The 17788-nt window shown below is 32.9% G+C and overlaps 1 protein-coding gene across 7 annotated transcripts in view; it reads right to left on the bottom strand.

The window, feature by feature from the left end:
• The window catches only part of UBR3 (ubiquitin protein ligase E3 component n-recognin 3), a 210515-nt gene that overhangs the window by 7140 nt on the left and 185587 nt on the right, over positions 1-17788 (bottom strand). For all 7 annotated transcript variants that reach the window (XM_079135462.1, XM_079135466.1, XM_079135463.1 and 4 more), the window contains 3 exons: positions 11168-11275; positions 10923-11048; positions 965-1144 (listed from right to left, as the gene is read on the bottom strand). In XM_079135462.1, coding sequence (XP_078991588.1) covers positions 965-1144; positions 10923-11048; positions 11168-11275 — 414 coding nt within the window. The remainder of the gene's footprint in view (positions 1-964; positions 1145-10922; positions 11049-11167; positions 11276-17788) is intronic.

Here is a 17788-nt window from a genome sequence, read left to right as displayed (position 1 = left end):
TCTCCAGTAGCATTTAAAAAAAAAAAAAAATGTTGGGGAACAGAGGGCAAGTCAGATGGTAAAGGTCCCTGAGTGCCATGGAAAGAGTACATTATCTTCCTCAATAGGCAATGGAGCACCATCAGTGGTGTTTAAGCCTGTGCCTATCAAAACTATAATATATTAGCTAGTGCTGTCCTACTGATTTGAGTTTAATTTCTTAAAGTCACGTACATTTGGTCACCCAGTCCTATCTATGTATTTCTCTCCAATGTTTCTTGCATTGGTTACTACTGAATTTTTAAATATCAGAAAAAAATAGTCCAGATTTCCACCACCTAAAAAATCTCTGGCTTCCCCGTCTGCTTATTCTCCTTATTTTAATTTTCTGATTGAAAAGCCACCAGAAATACTACACTAGAATACTATTTTCATCATATCATCACATTTCTCAAACTGTAATTCTAGCTACTGAAGAAAAGTCTGTGCACCAAATCAAGGCACTCACAGCTTACCCACTGCTGCCCCCACTCTGCTTGCAACTCACTTGTCTCTAATGCAAACCCTTTCATCCGCTGAGCTGGCAATAGAGGCCCAGCACATTTTCAAGTTAAAGACATGATATTTTAGCTTTGCTAGTCCAAATCTTTTCTTCCTTCTAAAATATGAGATAGTTCTCCTTCAAATAAGAAAACAAGTTCCCTATTTACCTTTAAATTCCTTTGCATCTTTCAGGTCTACTGTTATAAAAATCTGCTAACTAAAAACAAACTAAAAGCAACATCTAATACCTAATCTTTGTTAAAAGAACTATTCCTGTTTTTACATGCATTGCATTTCTTAAATGCAATTTATCTGAGTAAACCACCACTTTTTCATTTTAATCAGTTTAACAAATGCTGCCAAGAACAGATGACCTGAAGTTCCTCATTCTTCTATTAGCATACCACCACTGTGGCAAGTGAATACCACTTTTTTTACATACCTTTCCTTGTTCTGCATGTCTTTCAGTAAATGATTTTATCTCAAAACACCACTGAGTTATAATATCAAATGCTGGAACTGGCCAATCCAGACATGAGGCACTGATGAATGGATGTTCTGTTTGGTAAAATGTTGGCAGAAGTCCCAGGCAGCTGGAAAGAACTGAAAATTCTTCTTCTTCCTTTTAGACATGAAATAGAAAAGTCTCAAGATATTTCATCAAGAACATTTTCTAGTATAGGAATTTTAAGTGTCACCCTCATAAATTACTTTGGGACAGGAAGAAAACTTTCTTAACTGAATAGGAGGAAAAAGAAGAAAAGAAACAGCTCCTCACTGTTATATCCAGATATTCCCAAATATTTCTTCCTAAGTGTCACAGCATCTACTTCTTTTGTACATCAATTTTTAAAATAGAGTTGTCACATCTACAGAAGTTAGTTATTCAATGAAAGCAAAGTTAATTTGGGCAGAAAGAAAGTTGCTTTGATTTAAAAGGTATAGATGGTCAGTGTGGATAAAGAACAACAATAAAAATACGGAATTTACAAAAGTCAGGGCTAAATAATTTGCTTGGACTCTCAATGAGTGTAAAACAAGGTGCATTTTAAAAAGTGAGGAGCGGAGTTTTTAAAAACCCAAGAGATCTAAGAGGCAGGCTGAAGCTCTACTCACTAATAAAAGAATCAGAGAAATCAGTGATCCAAGGACATATATCCTGAGAACTGATTTTTAAAGAAGTTGGTCAGTCTTAGAAACACAAAAATATATCCCCTAATCCCTCTTTTTTTAATTTAAACAAAGAGCATATAGGAGGCTAGTGTGCTTATTCTCCCTTGTCTATTGGGTCAATTTCTATTATCCTCCAAACTCCAGCTCCCTAGGGAACCTTCCCTGACCCAATTTAATGAGACCTTAAGCCACTCAGTTCCATTCAGATAAAATAAATCCTTACGTACCTTGTAAATACTTCTATTCTTGTGCTTATATTTTCTATTAATAACTTTAAAAACAAATTAGCTTTCCCTATAAGATTGTGAGTTATCTGAAAGCAGGGATGTGTCCTTCCAGTATTTGGCACATAGTAGACACTTAACAAACATTTGAAAAACTGAATGATTTATGTACATTAAATATAAAATTCTGAAATATGCACAAATAAAAAAGATAAAAACATAAATGATATGCAAGTTGATAAATATGCCAATTTTTTAATCTTTAGAAATAAAGCCATATATCCTCCATTTGTATAATGACACATTTTTAGAACACCAATTTACTGAGGCATAATTTACATACCATAAAATTCCATTTTTAACCTAATTTGATGAATTTTTGTATATGTGCAGTAATGTGATCATTACAATAAAATTTAGAACAATCTCCCAAAATATTCACTCATGTTCCATGCAGTTGATCCTGATCCCTATTCCTGCTTCCACTAATCTTTTGCCATTATAGTTTTAGTTTTAATTTTCTTTTCATATAATGGAGTCACACAGTGTGTAGTCTGTGCCAGACATCTTTCACTTAGAAATATGTGGAGATTCATCCGTGTTATTGTGTATATCAGTGTTCCATTCCTTTTAATTGCTGAGTAGCATTCTATTGCATAGACATAACACATTTTGTTCATGCGTTCATTGACTTCTGGGCCAGTTTTTCACTATATTAATTAGGCTGGTATTTATTTAGTCATTATGTTAACATGTTTCCATTTGTTTTGGTATATACATAGGAGTAGAATTGTTGGGTTGTACAGTAAGCAAACGCTTATTTTTTAAAGAAACTGATAAATTTTTCCAAGTTGACTATATCATTTTGCATTCCTACTATTAATAAATGAGAATTCGTCAGGCGAGGTGTGCATGCCTGTAATCCCAGCAGCTTGGGAAGCTGAGACAGGAGGATTGAGAGTTCAAAGCCAGCCTCAGCAAAAGTGAGGCACTAAGCAATTCAGTGAGACCCTGTCTCTAAATAAAATGCAAAATAGGGCTAGGAATTTGGCTCAGTGGTCAAATACTCCCAAGTTCAATCCCCAAATAAATAAATAAATAAATGAGAATTCTACTCATTTAGCTACTCTAAATCCTCATCAACACTTGGTATTATCACTGGTGACATTTTTGGACTTTTAAAATGAACATATTGAGCACTCTTCATCTTGTCAGCTATTCATATACATTTTTTCAAGAAGTGTTTATTCAAATATTTTGTTCACTTTTGTGCTGGGTTTTTTTGTTTTATTATTGAGTAATGAGTTTTGATATATGTTGGATATAAGTCTTAGCACATACTTTTTAAAAAAAATTCACATAACATAAAACTCATCCTTTAAAAATGCACAATTCACTGGTTTTTAGCATATTCACAAAATTAAACAGTATATTACCACAATCTAATTCCACTATATTTTCTTTTTTGGGGGTTGGGGGTGGGGGACCAGGGATTGAACTCAGGGGCACTTGGCCACTGAGTCACATCCCCAGTCCTATTTTTTTTTTTTAATTTATTTTATTTTTTTGCAGTACTGGGGATCGAACCCAGGGCCTTGTGCACCCAAGGCAAGCACTCTACCAACTGAGCTATCTCCCCAGCACCTCCAGTCCTATTTTGTATTTTATTTAGAGACAGGGTCTCAATGAGTTGCTTAGTGCCTCACTCTTGCTGAGACTGGCTTTGAACTTGTGATCCTCCTGCCTCAGCCTCCTGAGCTGCTGGGATTATAGGCATGGGTCATGACACCCAGCTAATTCCACTATATTTTCATAGCCTCTATTATAAATAATTTTTTTCTTAATTTCATTTTCAGATTGCTTATTGTTAATGTATGGAAATACAATGAATTTTTAAAACATTTATCTTGTACCTTGCAATCTTTTAGAATTTAGCACCAAAAATTTTTTGAAGACTCCTTATGATTTTCTACATAGAAGACCACCTAATTTGTGAATAGATTGCTTTACCTCTTCCTTTCTACCTCTATCTTTTCAATTTGGATACCTTTTCTTTATTTTTCTTGCCTAAATACCTTGTTGCAAACTAAGTATAATATTAAAAAGAATTAAAATTAAAAAGAATTAAAAAGAAGTGGTGAGAGCAGATATCCATGTCTGGTTCCTAATCTTGTTCTGTCTTTATTTAGTATGAGGTTAGTTAGGTATTTTTTATAGATACCCTTTGTCAGGTTGAGCAAACTCCCTTCTATTCCTAGTTTACTGAAATTTTTTTTTATAACCAAAATGGGTTTTAGATTTTGTCAAATTCTTTTTTTTCCTAAGATGATCATATATAATTTTTCATTTATTCTATTAATATATTAAATTAATTGATTTTTGTTAAACTAACTCTGCATTCCTAGGATAAATCCTTTTGGTCATGTCCCTGCTTACTGTAACATTATTCACATTAGCCAAGATATGAAATCAATCTAAGTGTCTATCGATGGGTGAATGAATAAAGTAAATATAATACACACATACACCAGAATATTATTCAGGCTTAGAAAATAAAGAAATTCTGCCATTTGTAACAATACATATAAAGCTGAAGAACTTTATGCTAAATTAAATAAGCCAGTCATAGGAAAACAAATACTGATCCCATTTATGTATGGAATCTAAAAATGTCAAACTCATAGAAGCAGAGTAGCCTGGTGGTTACTGGGGGATAGGTGCATGGGAGAAATGGGAGGGATGTTGGTCAAATGATATAACTTCCAGGTATAAGATGAATAAGTTCTGGAGAGCTAATGTATTATATAGTGATTATAATTAATAAGCTGTATTGTATATTTACAATTGGCTGAATAGTTCTTTAAAGTTCTTATCAGAAAAAAATAAGATAACTATGGGAGGTGGTGGATATTTTAATTAGCTTGATTGTAATCATTTTACAAAATAAACATCAAAATATCATACTGTGCACTATGAATAAATAATTCTTATTTGTCAACTTATCTCAATAAAGATGGGGAAAATCCATTTATTTAGTCATGAGATATTATTCTTTTTATTACTAAAACTGTACTAAAGCTTTTTGCTTCTGTGTTCAGGGAGATACAGTTTTCTTTTCTTGTGATGACTGATCTGGTTGTCAGGATAAAACTGGCCTTAGAAAATGAGATCAGAATTATTCTATCTTTCTCTACTCTAAAAGTTTACATAGTATTGGTAAGATTTCTTCCTTAAATCTTTCACAGAATTGACTATTGACTTTTCTTTTTGAAAGAATAATAATGTAAATTGAATAAATCAATTTTCTTAATATCAGTTCATTCAGATTTTCTATTTCTTCTCAGGCCTATTGTATCTTTCAAGGAATTTGTCTATTTCATCTAAGTTATCGAATTTATTGGCAAGTGTTATTCACAATATTCTTTTATGGGTCTATACAGAGGTTTCCTCTTTCATTACTGATAATGTAATTTGTACTTCCTCTTTTTCCTTATCAATCTAGGGAGAAGTCTAGCTCCTAAATAAAATATATAAATATATATATATACACATACATATATGTATATATGTATGTATATATATATATATATATATGCACACATGGGTTTTCAGGTTTAACCATAGGGAATTACAAAGGCTTTCCTAACAGGTCTCAGAGAAAGCTGCCCTCCCTACACCAGACATTGTCACAGTCAATGAATGCATTGTAGTCTCTGAAAGGAACTGCAGTTAAGGTCTCAGGCCACTTTAGCTGGCTATGGCTATGCTCTTTCACATATTTAACATTCTTAGCTCTAGCACATTTATTTCTAGTTTTCTTTGAGGCCTTGGAAATAAGTTTCTTCAGGCACCTGCTAAGGCCTCCTTAATGTGGTGATGGGCAGGGAGAACTCTGGAGACACTTTTTCCCAATATGATTTAGTACCCCCATTACTTTTCTACTCCTGTCCTTCCCCCACTGACCCCAACCCACCAGTGCATAAAACTGCTAGACCCTTGACTAGTGTGCCATTCCATGGGGAAAGGTGGAACCGGGAGAGCTGGCATTTTCTCAAGTTTTAGCCTCCAGCTTATAGCATCAGTAAGAGATGAAACAACTCACTTTTGATCTGTTGCTTTAATTGGTGACTCAGGAACATGGCACCTCAGTTCTCTCCCAGCTCAGTTGAGCTCCTGACTTCTAGATTTATCCATTTTACTGATCTTTGCAAAGAATCAGGTTTAGGATTTACTGATTTTCTCTACTGTTTCTCTATTATAATTTCATTGATTTATACTCTGATTTTTGTCATTTCCTCTCTTTTACTTGTAAAGGAAACTGAATATGTCAATCCAAAATATGCTTGACATAAATATTTTTGAGCTAAAGGTAATTAGGAAGTAGCAAACTGAGGAAGAGCTCTTTGTACCCTTTATATCCTGCCATACTTTTCATCTAAAGACAAGATTCAAATTCTCCTTTATTGGAGACAACTCTTATTGCTCAGATATGGTACCAGAGGAATATTCAAACAAATCCACTCCATTCACTTATTCCCTTATATTTACCTTCCTACAATTTCCCACCTCTAAAAGTCTAAAATTGCTTTCTTTTGTCCTGTAATTTCTCTAAAATTTCTTTGTTGCAGATATTTTATAAGCCAGAGTTTTAAGTCATTTGTTTGAGTTACCTTTCACTAAGGTTTCTCCAAATGTGATGTGCACTGCACATGTTAATATACTTGTTTGATTTTCTCTTTTGTCTTTTGTTTCAGGAATTGGTACCAAATACAGACATATCAGAATTGAGGAGAAATTGTATTTCTTCCATGACACTTTTATCTGGGTCTAATTTGCTCTATTTTTAGCTCTACAGGATAGAAACAAAAAGCTTTAACTCCCTTCTTCTAAAATATAAGCATGTGAAGCTATAACTCTCCAATAACTGCTTTAGCTGCATCCCTATGTTGTGTTTTCATTTTCATTCAAGATATTTTCTAATTCTTTGTGACTTCTACTTTGATCCATAAGTTACTTAGAAATGTGTTGTTATCAAACATTTGAAGGTTTTCTATTATGCTAATGATTAATGATTTTATTCTGTGTGGTCTGAAAACACATTTTATGATTAAATTCTTTTAAACTCATTGATATTTATTTTATGGTTTGATATATTCTGGTGAATAATGTTCTAAGTGTACTTATAAAAACATGAATTCTGCTACTGTTTGCTGCAGCAGTCTAGAGGCCTATATCAAGTTTACTGGTACTGCTGTTCAGATCTACTTCATCCTAATTGACTTTCTATCTGTTTGTTATTGATTACTAAGAAAGAACACTGCCAGGTGTTGTAGTATATGCCTGTAATCCCAGCAACTCAGAAGGCTGAGGCAGGAAGATTACAAATTTGAAGCCAGTCTCTGCAATTTAGTGGACCCTGTCATAGAATAAAATAAAAAGAACACTGATGTCTCCAAATACAATCGTGTATTTGCCTATTTCTCCTTCCAGTTTTATCAGTTGTTACTTGATATAATTTAGGGCTTTATTGTTTTGTGCCTATATGTTTATAATAGATCTTCCTATGCTATGGAGAGGAGGCATTTATTTTCAAACATAAAGCACAAAAATAAATGAGGAAGATAGGAACTAATATGAAAAAGAATATCAACATTTTCTCAACTTCTTTATGACAGGAAATCCACAAAAGATAAAAATTAACAAAGATCAGACTGGGGTTGTAGCTCAGTGGTAGAGTGCTTGCCTAGCACATGTAAAGCACTGGGTTTACTCCTTAGTACCACATAAAAATAAATAAATAAGAAAAAGGAATTGTATCCATCTACAACAAAAAAAATTTTTTTTTTTTTTTTAAATATTAACAAGAAGATCTACTTTGGGATACTTCAGGACTACTTGACCTTTCCTGAAGCAGATGCTTATTTAAAATAAGATTCCAAAATCACAAATCATGCAGAAAAAAACTGTATTTCTGATAACATTAAAACTTAAAATTCATGTTCCACATAGGAGACTATGGCTAAATAAATTAAAACCTATTAAAAGATAACTGCAAATGCTTAAAAGCTATAGCAAGATAATGACAAAAAGTACATTTTTAAAAACTGTCAAAGAATAGGAATTGGAAATTTAAACAGCTAATAAGTATGTAAACAGGTTATCAATTTTATGTATGATTATAGGAAGGTTAATTAAATGAACCATAAGCATATACTTTGTACCCCACTGACTGGCAAACATCAGAACAATGGCTAAGAAGCAGTGCTGGACACATGTGGGGAAAAACAAGAAAATTCTTGCACTGCAAATGGGAATGTGAATCTTGAACAGCCATTTTGGAAAGCAAGCAAGCAGAATGTTTATCTAATGGATCCAGCAACTCCATAACTAGGATCAAAGCCCTGAAAAACTTTATATTAAAGTATATAAGACATTACATTCACTGATGTAGTTTTTTTTTTGTTTGTTTGTTTGTTTTTTTTTTAAATAGAAGCAAAGAGTTGGAAGCAGCCTAGATGAGAAATAAGTGGAGTGTGGAATATACATAAATTTGGGATCCTAGCACTACACAAGAAGGAGGAATCATTCAGAGATACATGATTTAGTCTAAACAACATAAGATAGCCAGGTGCTCTGGTGCACACCTGTAATCCCAGCAACTAAGGAGGCTGAGGCAGAAGGATTTCAAGTTTGAGGGCAGCCCCAACAACTGAGACTCTTATCTTAAAATAAAAAATGAAAAAGATTGGGATGTAGTTCAGTGATAAAGCACCCCTGGGTTCAATACTCAGCAATAAAAGGTACAATATGTAGTACAAAAGAAGATACAATACCAGTTACACAAAATAAACATAAAGCAACTTGAACTTGAGATCCTCCTGCCTCAGCCTCCCTAGCCTCTGGGATTACAGATATGCACCACTATGCCCCGTTGTAAATATCTTTAAACAAAAAAAATTTAGTTCTCTCTCCCCAATATGAAATTAAGGGGTAGAAAATTCTTGAATTAATGTTGAGAAATGCAAAAGAAAATATTTTTATAAAGTTGCTGAGTGAATAGATTTTTAATTAGAACCAAAGAGTACAAAAGAATAAATTTTAGTAAAACATTTTTGGGATGAAAGTAAGAGATATGAACGGGTGAAGTAAAATACTGTAAATGAAAGAAGGGACAAACAGATAAAACTGTGAAGTTCACAAAAGCTGAAGTATGCATAACATTATGCCCATCCATATGATGATTAATAAAAAACAAATATCCAAAGTGAATAAAAATGTAAGGGTAAGCATGCACATGCATATGCATACACACACACACACTCACATGGATGACCACACACACCACTGAAACAAAAAGAAAACAAACTTGTATCTAAAGCTCTACTTTTCTCACTTCAGTTGCAAATATTCAATTGGTTCAAATAGTCCCTCATTTTGATATGCAAAGAGCTTTCATTTTATACCCACAGATATGCTCTGTATTTCCTCTATTACTAACTGTGTCACAAAAGTTCAAGTCTCCCAAGCTCAAAACACAAGTACAGTATAGCTCTTCTTTTTCACTTGATTCCCCCATGTTCAACCAGCTGTCAAATTCTGACTATCTCTGAAATCTCAAGTCATTCCCTATGCCCTTCTTTTCTCAGTATGCCCTTCTCTGTCTGGTCCTTCCATTTCCAGTTCTCCCATTCCTCACAACCCATAATCTTAGACTAGAATGAAGTTTTGTCCTGAAATAAAATTGAATCATGTCATATTTTTGTCCAACATCTTTCAATGGTCCAAATTCCCTTATGTGAAAGTCAAGATTCATTACAACTTAATTTTAATCTCTTTCTGGCTCTGCCTCTCTCTGACACTATTTTCCTGCACCCAATTCAGTGCATTTCTTCCCTGGTCTAAGCATATGATGTTTTAATATAGGCAAAGTCCAGATCAACTTTTAATGCCCAATTCAAAAGCTTCTGACTCTGGGTGCTTCCCAACTTAGGGCAAAAAGTACTCGCTAATAAAAATGAATGACAACATAAGTCACAAGGTAATAAGAACAGAAAGAATCACAGACAATAGCTTTCAAATATGAAGAAAGTACAGTTGATAAAGGAAGATAATGATTTTGTTTGGGCAGTCTCCAAGATGCTCACATGCCAGAAAGAAATACACTATTTTTAAAGTTAACAACCACCACCAAGAAACAAACAAACAAAACACATGAAAAAATATCTAGTGGATAAACATTTTTAATTTGTTCAACACCTTTATAACTCTAAATAGAATGTTTTGATGACAAATGTGCAAAGCTTACCTTGAAGTACTCAAAAAACCAAAGAAGTTCAAACCATTTAATGTAATGGTCAATTACTTAGGACAGAAGGAACTAAAAACTGCTTAATTTTCATATACTTCAAGATTCAAATACATAAATATGATAAATGCTCTAATTCCTACATAAAAATTTCCTGTAACTGAAAGGCATAGAAAGTGAACTGAATGGCATATAATGTCAGGATCCTATTCTTACCCTGTTACTTTCTTGAGTAGGCAAGAAAGTAACAGTTCTATGAAGTAGATTAAACCTATAATAATTCTTTCATCCAAGTTCTAATACAATTGTCTACCATCTAAACATTTTACTGCTATTTAAAAAAGTCATAAATGCTATCATATCTTCGGTCTTCTGACCAAAATAAGTTGAGGGAATATTAAAAACAAATGATATCAGTGATAAAAATATCAACAAACGAAATACTATGACCCTATTTAAGTACTGGAAATGAATTATCACTGATTCAATCCAAAACTGCTCAAATATTCAACCCTAGTAATATAAAGATGGGTGAGTGCTAACAAATACAAAAATAGCAAATATTTATTCTTTAAGCTAGAATAACATAGGACAATATTATATATGTAGACATAAGTATTATACTATACATTAGTATAATTAAAAAAAAATAGCTTATCATGAAAACAAAGCTCCTTACTTACTACCCCAAATTATACCTGGCAACTAGGTAAATCTTCCCCAAAAAGGTGATGCTGAAGAAGGCTGGTGATTCTGAGGAAAGGTAAGCAGAATTCCTGTAAGTACTTTTCCATGGATTCAGGAGACCAAGCAATAGGACTAATCTAAAGTTAAAAAAGAAAATTTGAACAATTCATTCTATAATTGATGTAGCAAATTATATTCACAATGGCAACAAGCTTTTACTCAATAACTATCATTTCTCTTCTTAGCAAAAACATACCATTGAACACTCCTGACTTCCTTCTTCATGGTATAACTTTCCTTTAGATAATTCACTTATAACAAAGCTCAATAACACTTCATAAGACTTTTCTGCATCACATATATTCTGGAAAAAAAATTAACATTAGTTACATTGGTCATTATGAAATATAAAAATCTACACTGAAAATAATACCTTTTAATGAGCAAATCTATACTATTCTTCAAGCATAGGAACTTCATTTTTTCTAAAATGGGATACAACCATACACCTTTGGATTCATAATGAAATTAAGCAGGTAATCAAAGCTATTCCAAACCTTGTTTAAAAGATAGCATATAAATTGTATAATGTAGATGCAAATGAACACACATAAATCATAACTTCTGAGCCAGTGATTTCCACTCTGAAAATTCATCCAAAGAAAATAATCCAAAAGAAATTATTTTTACAAAAGCTATATGCAGAAGACAGTCATTGCAGCACTATAACAGCAAAAAATGTAGAAATGACCAACAATGATGCAGTTACCTAAATTATGGAGTATCAATGAAATGGAATATTTTATAGGCAGTGACTATGACAAATTCAAACTACATGGAAAAATATTCATGATGTGAAAAGAGCCAAATAGAAGTAATATTACACACTTATTATAGTGGTACAAATCATATATGCATGTATTAGAAGAAAACATGGGCCACATTTTGTTTCATTTCACAACTTTCCTCAAATTTCTTTTTTTTTTTTTAATTTTTTTTTAGTTGTTGATGGGACCTGTATTTGATTTGTTTATATGCAGTGCTGAGAACTGAACCCAGTGCCTCACACATGCCAGGCAAGCACTCTGTCACTGAGCCACAACCCCAGCCCTTCCTCAAATTTCTTGAAGAGGATTTGTTAAAACTATTTACAAATCAAACAGAATAATATATTACAGAATGTACAAATAACTATAGTGAATAATGGTCTACAACAAAAACATAATGAATGATTCCAATTTTATAAGAAAGGAAAATAATGACTATTATAAATTCACATTTATTTCAATAAAATCTTTTATTCATAAAGAAGTCACCTTTTATATTTACTAAAATATTAGAAGAAAAAATATAACATGAAAATTATAGTAAAGTATAAATTGGGATAAAGTATTGACTTTGCTACTATGTCACTTGGGCTATTCATTAACTATATTTTTGACAAGAAAAATAAAAGAATTGAATAAACACCATGGAAAATAAGTTTATTCTTTATTTTTAAGGCACTGATAGTCTGGACTACAGAATTCATTTGATGATACTTGGTCTTTATATTTTGTAATTGTTTCACCCATGATATTGTATTCTTTTCAATCAGATTATAAATTCCAAAATGTCATAAACTATGCTATTTTCCATATATCTTTTCATAACAAAAATCTAAGCAATAAATATCTTCTGGTAACAGAATTTATTTGGTAATACTAGAGCTTTTGACACTGGAATTTGTCTGAACATGCCTTTTATGATACTCAATTCTTTGCCTTATTTTAAAATTAGTCCTCTTGCTTTCTGCTGCATTCACTCAGTCATGTAGTATTACTTCCTGGTGGTAAACTATTAAAATGTCCTTGCTGGGCACAGTGCCACACACCTGTAATTCCAGCGGCTCGGGAAGCTGAGGCAGGAGGATCCCAAGTTCAAAGCCACCTCAGTAACTTAAGGAGGCCCTAAAAACTTTGCCAGTCCTTGTCTCAAAATAAAAAATAAAAAGGGCTGGGAATGTGGCCCAGTGGTTAAGCACCCCTGGATTATTCCCCAGTTACCCGCCTCCAAAAAAATGTCCTTGACTGCAACTGCTCTTCTTGCACCAGGTGACTCGCCCCACCTTTTGCTTGCTTAATGAACAGGATGATCACATGCTAAATATGATGACCTATAGGTTACTTCAAGTACTTCAAAAGAATCAATATACTGCTGAATATCAAACCAGCAAAATTAAAAAACAACAGAATGAATCAAACATCATTACCTTATGTAAATGTATGATTACACAAATGGTATGCCTCTACTTCATGTACAGAGAAACAAGATGTATCCCATTTGTTTACAATAAAAATAAATTTTAAAAACCAGCAATATTATCAAAATTCAGCTTAATCAAATAATTTCTTAAACAAGGCAGAGTTTACTTAAACATAAAATGTAGAAAACTTACAAGAAAATATAACTGTGAAAGATTTGTTACTTATTAATAAATGTAACATATTTAAGAATCTTTAAATATACAATCCAGCCACAAACTTCCAAAATTTAGTACACACTTTTGAGTTAAGAGTTACAGAAAAGAACAACAGTATTATTTTAAAGAATAATACTTTTTGTTCAGTATTAATTCAAAGAATAATATTTATGTTCAGATCATCCAAGTAAATTATTGAGTGAAATTAGCTTATAAATTATTATCAAATACATTTTCACACATGCCAAGTTCTATATTAAATCAGACTGTTAAGTATAATATGATGTTTACTGGTTTATATTGAGAACTCTTCTCATCAGAAGAGTACTGTATGGAAAAAATGAATTTCACACATATAGAAGTCTTAAGAAAGCTTAAATAGGTAGTCTTTGAATAAATGAGAGAGCAGGTTCATGAAATTTAAGAAAGAACTTCTGAGAAAATGGGCAAAAGACCTAAATTCAAGATCAGAAGAATCCTAAGGAAGAAGTGGTAAAAATAAGTGGGTTAAATAAAAAAAGGGATCAAGGTTTGAGAGATGCAAGAGGGTATGTGTTAGGTAGAGAGCTTGGTCTAAATTACAGTGCTTCTCAAACTTTTGGGGATAACAGGCCCTGTAAGTATATTCTGAATGCCATGATTCCACTTCCAGAAAATAAAACAAAAGAGAATCTACCCAAATATCTCAGATTAAGAAATTCTGGTATAAAGACTCTTAGCAAAAATTCCACAGAACAAAGGAACACAATTTACAGTAATAAAGATTTTTCCAGCAGAACTAAACTTTATTATCAAGTTAATTCCAATATCCTTTCAAAAATACATAGTACTTATATTTTTACTGTCCCAGGCTAGATTAGTTGTGACCCAAAAAACAAACAAACAAAACAGCTTTCATGGGAATTATCAAATCTGAGTATAAAGAGTTATGGAGATGAAATGAGTAAAACCCAGTGAAGAAAAGAAGGTAGTGAAAAAGGAGGAAAGTAAAAGAATAAGGAAATGGGGGAAAAAAAAAAAAAAAAGGAGACAGGGATTATGCAGAATTTAAGTACTTAAAGAAATCACAGTAGGGTTGGGGCTGTGGCTCAGTGGTAGAGCACTCGCCTAGCATGTGTGAGGCACTGGGTTCCATTCTCAGCAACACATTAAAAAAATAAATAAAATAAAGATACTGTGTCCATCTATAGTTAAAAATATTTTTTAAAAAGTCACAGTGACATATTTCATCACTCAGTTATTATTTATAACCACTATCTAAATGTTTATATCTATTGTAGAAAAGGTAATAATGTGGCAAACCAACCATGACCGTTTTGTTTTCATTACTAATTTATATGGCTATGAACTAATATATTTCTTTTTTTTTTAAACAAATTCTAGCTTTTTTTTTTAATTTTTTTTAGATGTTGATAGACCTTTATTTTATTCATTTATTTATATGTGGTGCTGAGAATCGAACCCAGTGCCTTACACATTCTAGGCAAGCACTTTACCACTGAGCCACAACTCCAGCCCGAACTAATATATTTCTAATTCATGTTCTAATAACATGTATCATAGTGTTCTACTGTCTTTTAAAAATAGCTATCGATTATGAAATTGACCAAGAATTTTGACTGAACAGTCACTTATATCATGTTCCTTCCATCACAGATTTACAATTGTTTAATTTTGTCATTAAGACTTCATTTTGGAAACTACACTGAGATTCCATCTTGCTCCAGTGAGAATGGCAATTATCAAGAATACAAATAACAATAAATGCTAGCAAGGATGTAGGGGAAAAGGTACACTCATACACTGCTGGTGGGACTGCAAATTGGTGAAAGCAGTATGGAGATTCCTCAGAAAACTTGAAATGGAACCACTATTTGACCCAGTTATCCCACTCCTGGGCATAAAAAGACTTAAAATCAGCACTCTACAGTGACAGGGTCACATGAATGCTTATAGTAGCTTAATTCACAATAGCTAAGCTATAGAACCAACTTAGGTACCCTTCAACAGATGAATGAATAAATACAATGTGGTATATATACACAATGGAATATTACTCAGCTATAAAGAAGAATGAAATCATGGTATTTGCCGGTAAATGGGTGCATCTGGAAACTATTATGCTAAGTGAAATAAGCCAATTACCCCCCACCACAAAAAAAAAACAAACAAACAAAGGCCAAATGTTCTCTCTTATATGTGGATGCGAACACACAATAAGGCAGCAGGGAGGGAAGAACAGAAGTTCAATGGATTAGACAAAGGGGAATAAAGAGAAGGGAGTGGGGATGGAAATAGGAAAGACAGTAGAATGAATGGGATATAACTTTCCTATGTTTGTATATGAATATGTGACCACTATAACTCCACATCATGTACAATCTCAAGAATGGAAAGTTATACCCCTCATATGTAAAATATGTCAAAATACACTTTACTGTCAATGTATATCTAAGAAGAACAAATTTATACAATTTAAAAAAATATTTCATTTTGGGAAGCCAGGCATGGTGGCACACATCTATAATCCCAGCAATTCAGGAGGCCTAGGTAAGAGGATGTCAAGTTCAAAGCCAGCCTCAACCATTTAGTAAGGCCCTCAGCAACTTAGTGATGCCCTGTCTCAAAATAAAAAGGGCTGAGGATGTGGCTCAAAGGTAAAGCACTGCTGGGTTCAATCTCTAGTACCCACCCCCCAAAAAAGACCTCATTTTGGCAAACTCTTAATGAATAAATTTAGACCCAAATTATATCAGCAAGTTTTAAGCCTATAATTTTTCATGATTATATAGCTTACTAAGGAAACATTTAAACATTTAAACACAGCATAGAAATCTAATACACTTAATTTGAATTTAATTTGAATATAATCCAAATATCAGATTAGATTGCATTCAGAGAAACTGAAAGAATATGTAGGAAAAAGAAAGACAACTTCAGAAGGCAGAATTATCTAAGAATCAATTAGGAACAAGGGGAAAAATCATTCAATAACACAGGAATCCATTTTGCAAATTCATAACAAAACAAGTTTGGAAATAGAGGGGTCCTTATAAATCATATGGTCCAAACCTCTTATTATAACTTCTAAGAAATCTAAGGTTCAGACAGTTTTTGTTTTGGCCAAAAATAGTAGCATCTCTAACTCAATGGCAGTAGATCCGGGTAGTACTCAGGTTTGATGGTCTACTCACCAATATCTTCAAATAAAAATTAATGCATTATGTGATGAGATTATGTTAAATTTCTATACACATAATTGGAATTTGGAAATAAACTGATGTTAAAAGTGAAGATTATAATGAATATATTTCATGTATTTATAATTGGTTCTCTCTCCTTTGATACAAGTAGGTATAAAATTAACAAAAACTTTCCCATGAGGTTTAAAAACCCTTTGAGACACTGGGTCTTTCAAAAGGTTCAATTTAATCAGGCATGATGGTACACACCTGCTAAGGCAGGAAGATCACAATTTTGAGGTCAACCTGGACAACTTAGTGACTGTCTCAAAATAATAAAAAGTGCTGCATGTAGCTTAGTGAGATAGTGTCCCTGTGTTCAGTTACCAGTATTATAAAAAGGAAAAAAAAAAAAAAAAAGGTTCAACTTACTCTATGTTATCCTTACTATTTTTTCCTATCAACTTTTCCAAATGAATATTGAAGTAATTTTCTTTTTTTTTTAACCCATTTCTAAGGCAAACCAATCATTTCTTTGGTTCTATGGTATCTCATTTATTCTCCAAACACTATATTTACACTTAAAATTTGCACAATTTCCCAAACCATTTATATAATTTAAAGAGAATTCAGTTTGCTGAAAGTTTATCTGTGTGTTCTCATATGAAAAAAAGTAGCATGTAAAGAGGCATAAATACAAAAAGGCACATTCCTATAATCCTAGTAACTCAGGAGATGGGGGCAGATGGATTCCAAATTCAAGGCCATCCTCAGAAATTTAATGATACCCTGTTTCAAAATAGACATTTTTTTTTTTTAAAGGGCTGGGGATAAAGTGGTAAAGTGACCCTGAGTTCAAACCCCAGTACAAAAAGAGAAAGGGAGGAGAGGGGAGAAGGAAGGGAGGAGGGGAGAAAAGGACAGGTTTTTTAAGTTTAGAAGTAATAAGTCAAAAAGCAAACTCCGGGTTGTAATAGGAAACAGGAACAAAGAAAAAAGTGACAGATAAACAAAACAGTTTAAATCTGCAGATACTTTATTACTATGTTCACTGCAATGTCACACTTTTTATAACTTTTTTTTTTTTTTTGGTACTAGGGATTGAACCCAGGGCCTCATGCTTGCTAGGCAAGTGCTGTACCACTGAGCAACACCCCAGCCCTTTTCGTAACTTCCTTAAGATTAAGGTTTGTAGCAAAGGCAAAACAAAACTGCCCAAATTAAGGGGATAAAG

This window comes from Sciurus vulgaris, assembly GCF_902686455.1.
Source record: "Sciurus vulgaris genome assembly, chromosome: 3".
Classification (NCBI taxonomy): Eukaryota; Metazoa; Chordata; class Mammalia; order Rodentia; family Sciuridae; genus Sciurus; species Sciurus vulgaris.
The sequence above is the reverse complement of the archived record's forward strand: the minus strand, read 5'-3'. Positions and strand labels throughout refer to the sequence as shown.